The sequence below is a fragment of the Poecilia latipinna genome, unplaced genomic scaffold (assembly GCF_001443285.1).
Source record: "Poecilia latipinna isolate Pla-1442-1.1 unplaced genomic scaffold, P_latipinna-1.0 Scaffold661, whole genome shotgun sequence".
NCBI classification, from domain to species: Eukaryota; Metazoa; Chordata; class Actinopteri; order Cyprinodontiformes; family Poeciliidae; genus Poecilia; species Poecilia latipinna.
The window spans coordinates 184,786-192,702 of NW_015113277.1; the positions used below are offsets into that span (position 1 = coordinate 184,786).

At 40.3% G+C, this 7,917-nt stretch overlaps 1 protein-coding gene across 1 annotated transcript in view; it reads right to left on the reverse strand.

Annotated features, from left to right (window-relative positions):
• The window catches only part of pcsk5a (proprotein convertase subtilisin/kexin type 5a), a 40,843-nt gene extending 33,425 nt beyond the window's left edge, over positions 1–7,418 (reverse strand). The window contains exons 1-11 of the mRNA XM_015044057.1: positions 7,092–7,418; positions 5,997–6,101; positions 4,975–5,148; positions 4,733–4,873; positions 4,363–4,439; positions 4,016–4,104; positions 3,735–3,907; positions 3,431–3,637; positions 1,061–1,161; positions 843–946; positions 388–508 (exon numbers count right to left, since the gene is read on the reverse strand). Of these exons, the coding sequence (XP_014899543.1) occupies positions 388–508; positions 843–946; positions 1,061–1,161; positions 3,431–3,637; positions 3,735–3,907; positions 4,016–4,104; positions 4,363–4,439; positions 4,733–4,873; positions 4,975–5,148; positions 5,997–6,101; positions 7,092–7,241 (1,442 nt within the window). The 5' untranslated portion in view covers positions 7,242–7,418. The remainder of the gene's footprint in view (positions 1–387; positions 509–842; positions 947–1,060; positions 1,162–3,430; positions 3,638–3,734; positions 3,908–4,015; positions 4,105–4,362; positions 4,440–4,732; positions 4,874–4,974; positions 5,149–5,996; positions 6,102–7,091) is intronic.
• Between the last annotated feature and the right edge of the window lie 499 nt (positions 7,419–7,917).

Here is a 7,917-nt window from a genome sequence, read left to right on the forward strand (position 1 = left end):
ACGGCTGTGAGTGATGGTTACGCGGATGACGACGTGCTCTACATAAACAACGTGCCGCGAGGCCGCGCTGGAGCAGCCGGTGGTCTCATACGCAGACGTCAACACTGAGCCTGGATGAATAATTCTGTACAAGACAGACAGGAGGGAAAAAAAAAAAAAAAAAAAAAAAAAACATGAAGCCACACAGTAAGCACCAGAGATGAGAGAGGAGGCGGAAAACAAGAAGCGAGTTGGAAGAGCACAGCACAAGAGAAAATGAAGCTTATTAAAGTGCGTGAGAATCAGCATGTGAACTGAGACAGAAATAGATGAAGTGTGATAGATGAGAAGAAATCAGGGGAAGCCCTGACTCAGAACAAAGCTCTCGCAGAGTTGTTGGTGCGTTACCTGCTCAGCTGGATGGCCTCCTCCTCCACACACTCATGCTGTGCTGGGACTTGTTTCCAGCGCTCAGCCTCCTTCGCCATGCTCTCAGCATCCAGCAGGCCGAAGCCGTACAGGTGGCTCACTAACAGACAGACATGCACGCACAAATACACAACACATTAGCAAGGGGTAGGGAGGGCACAGAGGCTTCTAAAAGATTTCACGTCCCCCCGAGATTCCGTAGGCGTTTATCGCTGTTCTGCTCTCTGTACCTCGTTAGTTTTCAAAATGCTCGCTGCTTTATGGCTCTCCTAAAAAAAGCTAAAAGAACATTCACTGAAACATCAGTCTCGGCTTATCTTTTCTCTCAGCGTTGGAAGGATTTCATGCAGAAGACATCATGTGTTTTTATACCAATATCGGCAAACACTCGGGGAAAAAAAACAAAACAAAACATAACAGAGATATGATGTTACCTTTGTACCCAGCTCCATTAAAGTGCCAGTCAGGAGCAATAAGATGATGAGCTTTTGATGTACGGACGATAATGTGCTGCACATCCCTCCAGGTCAGGAGAGGGCTATGAAAGGTCAGATAGATGGAAACAGAATTGTCTCAGTAGCTATTATAGCTATTGATTTAGACCCTTTGGTCCTGGATATGTGGATATGTTGTGTGGCATGGAGCTGCTCACTTGGCCTCCAAAGTAAGAGCAATCACCCCAGCAGCCAATGAGGAGGAGAGAGATGTTCCAGACAGAGTCCTGCTGCATCCCTGCTGTGGTCTGAGGGTTATCTGTCAACAACAGCAGCAATAAGTGAAACGATAATAAACTGAAAAGATTGTTTCTTTTGTATCATCATCATTCTGGATAATGAACCTAATGTGCTGCAAATGAAACCAACTGAGATTGTACGACTGCTTTTGTTGTCCACTATTTGGTTATGACAGATTTTTGTGTTTCTGTTTGAAAATAGTCACAATTTTGACAGCTTCTCTAATACCTGCCGTATCTTCCGGACTATAGAGCGCACCTCACTATAAGCCGCACCCAAAGTTTGAAAAAAAAAAAAAAAAAAAAGAAAAAAAACTGGAAACGTACACCGGGCTATATGCTGCTGGTATCTCCGCTGCTCTCGGTTTTCCACAATATGGACGCAGGCCTTCCTCTCCAACGCCGAACCGAGCTTAGGTGCAGCGGCTATCGATCTGATTGATAGCTTTCAACTTAAAAGCGGCATCATATGAACTTCTTCGTGTTGTTTCCATGATGAGGGGGAATGAGTTTGAAAACATTTCTCCATCGTGCCTGTTGCTAGCATGTGCTTGTTCGAAATGGAAATCAACTCTTTCTTCTTTGATTTCCAATTTTGACTTCCAATGACCCATTTCCTGGAGCCCCCTGGTGGTTGAAGAAAAATCCGCAGAAAAGCTGCACTGGGCTGCAAGCCACATGGTTCAAAGCGTGGGAAAGAAGTAGCGACTTATAGTCCGAAAAATACCATAAATTCACATGATCACTTTCTCAAGATCATGGTTTAAAATGTGTTATATTTTAGATTCATTCCTTAATCAAATCATCATTATTATTTTCAACAAACTTCCTTAGATATTGATGCCAAGATCTCAATCTTTTAGCAAGATTAAAATAACTTTTTAAACATCCCAGAACTGTCAAATTGGTGATCAATTTTATAAATTACACTTTTTTTCATTTTTATTGCATTGGTGTTGTTGATAAAAGTAATGTCTTATTTCCTTGAAAGAAACTTGATCTCCAGAAAGAGATTTAGGTAATATTGTTTTTCACAGCTAATATGGCACATAACCCCCAAAAATAAATAAATAAATAAACAAAAAAAAACATTTTAGTTTAATTTGGCTACACCATCAAATGACATTAGCTCTTGTGGTCAAAATTTGTGGCTTTCATTTGCTGATATTTAGGGCTTCTGTTGTATATATGTTAACAATCTTACTGAGGCTGTATGCATGTGGAAGTCTTTAACTGAGAGCTGCTAATTCTGATGACATTAAACAGCACTGTGAGTTCACAGTGAGTAAACGGCTGCTGCAAAGTGGGAGTCTTCCAGAATAAACTTTAGATACATCATGCAAATCTATTTCCACAGAGGAGAGAGGCTGGATGTCTGCTGTGAGTTTGCTTTAAACATAACTTAAAGATTATGCAGAATGGTGTCTGCCCACTTGTTTTTTTTTTTTTTTTGGCACCCTATAGCAGCCCGCTCCAGGCAGGAAGTGAGTCCAGGTGTTTGCTTACAGAGACAGGCAAAGCTGAACTCAAACTTATGAAAAGAAGAAGAAGGAAAAAAAAACTTTCTCTCACTTTTGATGTTTCTCAGTGTAGATGTAGCCATTATATTTATTTAAATGGAGGCTTTGAAAGCTGCTGTTATTAGATAGATTTGGGATTTTAGCATACAGAAAGGCTAACTTTGAAATGCTTTAGAACTGCCTCAATGAAAGATAATGGACTGCTTTCCAGTCACAGATTCTGTCAGAAATTTTGATAACAAAAGATCTAAATGAAGAATAAAATACATTTTATGTATGACTGAAGAAAAAAGGAGATATTTAAATAAGCAAAGTTTAAATTATGAATAACATTGACATATATTGCTAATTGACACATTTCTTTGTTTTGTCTAACAATCAATGTGACCTAGCTCCAGTTGAAGGTTAAACTACTGTAGTTTAAGCAACTTATAAATATATTTTTACTACATACATTACTAAATGTATTCATGTGATATGTGTACATGTGCCCACACTGTTGAAAAATTAAATAAACTGAAATGAATCATCTAGAGTTGCAGTGAAAGGAAGGTTTCTCCCATTTAAATTGATTTCACACATTTTCTATGTATGCTGGCTATGTCATACTTTTAATCCTTTTAAGATTCTTCATTTGGTTTCCTTGATGGAGCCGTTGTTAGTCCTATTACCTCCCATCCATAACCTCAGTTTCCTTTATTTTTTTCCCCTCATGTAAGCCTGGTCCTTGAGATTTAACAACCTAATTCCTGCTGCTTTCTGAGCTCACCATCCTCTTTGTCTCTTCACCACCGTATGCCGCTGCCAGTGTGGAGGAGCATTGTTCCAGGTGTTCTGGCCGGACTCCACGGCGACCGACGCTGCTCACAGAAATGGTGTATATGCTGCTGCTGTAGCCATCGCAGGAGCAGTGATCGCCTGCTTTCCCTCCATTCCCCGAGGCCCAAACGAAAATTGAGCCCCTTCCATGCCGGCCCTGTGGCGAATTCGAGAAAGAAGCCAACACTTGTAAACTATCTATAGTAGAATAAAATGATTTAAAGAGGAATAAACGTTCGCACTCTTTCTCTTACCGTTTCAACGGCAGTCTGTAAAGCGAGACGAGCGAGGGGTCCAGGTCCCTCTAAAGTGGCTCCGTCATCATCCGGCCCCCAGCTGGCTAAGTATATGTCAATGTACTGTGGCCTGAAATTCAATGATACGGCTTCCACAATATCTGTCACATCGCCTCCCAGCATACGAATGCCTAAAGGTAATTTTGAGGCAAAGAAAAAAGGAAAAACAGAATGCTTGAATCTGCAATTCCTCAAAAAGACCTTCAAAATGCTTCTTTGAAGCCTTGACGTGGACTCACCTCCTATGCGTGCGCGGAATGAGACTCCGACTGTGCACAGAGAGTTATTTGCGGATGCAGCCACCGTCCCCGCACACTGAGTCCCATGGCTTCAGAGAAAGGAGGAGCACATCAGAACATGAGGTTAGATGCATATGCATGAAAAGAAGACAGGGTATTTCCGTGACATCAGTGCAGAGACAAAGCAAAACTTTCAATTTCCATATCTATACGTGCATGTAATTACAAAAGAAATGGAGAAAAAAAAAAACAAAAAAAAAATCTTGCTTTAATTAGAGGTGGTGTTATGATGGGGAATGCTGCAAAGCACAAGCAAACGTGAAAGTTTAGAGGCAAGGTGTACTCACGAGTTGGCTGCATTCTTGGAATGTTTTGGAGTCGGGTCTTGATCTTGTTCGTTTACATCGCAGCTGGCAAGTGGGTCCTAAATCAAGTGAATAGTAAGGAGCAGCACATAGCAGCTGCCAGCAGCTATCTGTCTCTGTTTCATCAGACAAATCACAAAGAGCATTATCCACCAGTCCGCCACACAGCTAAGTGGATCAGACATTTAATGTCCATTCCAATACTTTTAACCGGCCTTTCTAAACCTTTGGGCCGCGAGTTCCTGACTGCAATATCTGTCTCGGCTCCTTGCTCTTTCACTTAAAGCTCAGCCAAATTGCTTATGATTAATGTCCCCTTCCTGAAAAGAGCCTCCCGTCCCAGGGCACTTACATAATTTGGCTTCAGATCTGGATGCTCTTTCTCAATGCCGTCATCTAGGACAGACACCACCACACCCTTCCCGGTGTAGCCTCTCCTCCAGGCCGCTGCGATGTTCATACCAGTCTGGCAGCCACTGGCCTCGGTACAGCTCTGTCAGGCACACATTAGCATATTCGACTTGGATTATTTTTCTGCTTTCAGTTGGTTTTGTTTCAGAAACAAACAAAGAGGGGAGGGAGAAAGTAACATACAGTGTACCACGGGTCGTTCCCCAAAGGCCAACTAAAATGCATGTTGTGTTTGAAGGCAGACTGATGAATCGGTGGATGAAGATGCCTTCTCACCAGGTCATGGCCACAGAGGCGACTTCTTCTGGAGGTTCTCTTTACTCTCTTTAAGACCACCTGCTGCTGGAGCCATTCCACCTGAAAAGCAACACGGGTAATTAGGACAGATGCAGACAATTGTTGTATCTATTTTGCAGAAAATATCTCTCTTTCCTGTCTGTCTTCCCTGCTTAGCCCTCTCACAGTCACGGGGTTTCGAAAAAAGGACCAGTGCAGATGTGTGAACGTTTCTCTCAAAAGAATATTAAATGACATCCTCTCTTGCCTTGTCTCCTTGCCTTGTTTTCATCAAATTAAACTTGTAAACAAGGCAGACAGAAATAAAAGATGTAAACAACAAGGGGCTCAGCCAGCTAAATGTTGGGTGGGAGAGTTGAATAAGCATGACTATAATCATTTTTTGTGACATCATGACCATGTTGTACCTTTTCAACACATTTCTCAGCAGCTACAAAAAAAAATGTTTTTGAGGAGGAACAAAAAGCTTCTTTGTTTTATTTCCATTCTCCCACACACTGACCCAGACAGACAACAACCTCAGAATGCTTTTCACAGGATTAAGGCCGATGCTGAAGGCCTGAGGCAAGAGAGCTTTCCTTCTGTTCCACTTTTTTGTGCAAAAAAATAAAAGTAAAAAAAAAAATCATTTGTTAGGGTTACTCTTATTTTCCTTCTTTTGGCATTATTGCAGTCCAGCCCAGTTTCAATGTTTTTTTGTTTTTTTTTTTACTAAAAGTGTTGCACAGCTTATGGTAGCACTCAAGGTCAACAACGTTACAAAGGCTTACAATGAAGATGAATATGCTTAACCCACATAATCATGTGAACTTATTCTGGTACACCTTAGAGAAAAAAAAAAAAAAAAAAAGTGCTGACATTAATATTTCAAAAGAGTCTTCCATCTGCGTTGTATCATGTTACTTTACCTTTGGCTCCTTTGCAAGGTGATTTGTCACTTCTTTGTTGAATTCGGCGGAACGATTTGCTGTCTGCTGGTGAAGGACGCTGTAGTAACCCTCCAAGTCTCCAATCTGATGAAACAAATAAAATCCACTTAATAAAACCTCTCTTTTCCCAGAATATTGCTCTGCTCTTCTCCAGGCTGTGTTCTAAACAGCCGCTGAATAATTAAAACAGTTGTTGGTGTCTTTCATTCAGTTGCTACCTAACACCTGTGATAGTTTTTCAGGTAACTGCAACATGAGCCACGGTACTCGAGCCGCACTGCTGTCTGAGTTTGCCTGAAACATGCACACTCGGACAAAATGATGTCAGCAGATTTTTTTTTTTCCAAACTCTTTTATGCTTTATTTAAAAAAAAAATCATTGGCTTGCCATTTTTCACAAGAGAGATGACATAATTGCCTTAATTTATTCCCTTGTGGCTACTGTTGGTAAATTTACTCAGATTTTTTTTTCCCCCGCCTAGCTCTATAAAGTAGTGTATTTTAGCTTTAATTGAGTATTAAGGTGCATTTTACTTTCAGCAGATCCAAAACCTGAAAGTTTCATTACAGAAGCCAACTCTAGGGAGTAGTTGAGTTTTATAGACATAGTTTATTTATTTGCTTTAATGCATTATTTACATGGTCGTGCTGTGGGTCTCGGAACCTTGAATAAAACAGTGATAAAGTTCAGCATTTTATTCCCATGAGGTTTTTATGCTAAGCAACAATTAATCTTTAATTGTGTGAACACGAGATGGGGAACAAATTTTGATTATTAATAGTAGCGCTACTTCTTCCTTCAGCTCCACGAACGTCTCTGTTGTTTGAACAAAGATATTGTTATTGAAAATCTTCATTATAACGCATTCAGTTTCTATCCAGATATTCACAGAAAAGACTTTTTTTTTTTTTGCATCTTTAAAAAAAATGTAATAAAACATTGAGATTTTATATAATTCTTTTACATAACACTGGAGAATTATTGGAAGGTTTTGTCTTAATAAAAATGTGTCGGTGATGTTAAAGCTGCTTCTTTCACGCAAGAGAATATGCTCTGTATTTCAGCACACTCACCTGACCCATGTTTGTAAAGCCATATTTCTCTGCTATCCTCTTCACAGACTCAGGGTCCCCTCTAACTTTGATCGCCCAGTCATTGGTATAAATAGTAGCGTGACAAAGCTGCAGGAGAGTTCCCATCCACAGGGTGAACAAATGTCCCATTACTGCTCTGATCAATTGCAGTCTCCTTCCTGTCGAAGATTCATGCGTTGTTCCTGCAACCGGTTTGGCTAAATCTGCTTCTCATTGCTGATAAAACACACACACACACACACACACACACAAATAGAAGCCTCCTCTCAAAGCCCTGAAGGAATAAAGGGATGGCGGCCGACTGAAGCTGTCAAGTCTCGACTCTGGTTCACTGGCAGAGATCACCTATCAGATTACTTTGAACATGGGACCTATGGATTACCTAATCATGTCAGCCCCTTTGAATGACCCTTCGTGTATGTTGCTCTACACAGTGTGCAGTTTCCTTCAGGTTCAGTTTTAACAGACTTTCTGCATTTTCGTCCTAGTTTCTGATGAACCACAGAGGCTTAATGACAGGATCCGCCATTTAAAAATGATACCTACACATAATCTGTTTCATCTCTTTATTTCACTTGCTCTACTTTTAAAATTATTCCAACTCTAGTTGATACATTTTTATATTTGACTGATTCAAACAAATTCATAATCTGCCATGATCACTGTAGAAAGCCTAAACCCTGTGCATAGGGTTTTCAAACTTCCTTTTATTTTCATCACATTTCTATGTTTATTATGATTATTATTTTCTTTTTTTTTCTTTTTTTTTATTTTGGCTCAACACATTTAGTCTTGGCAGCATGGT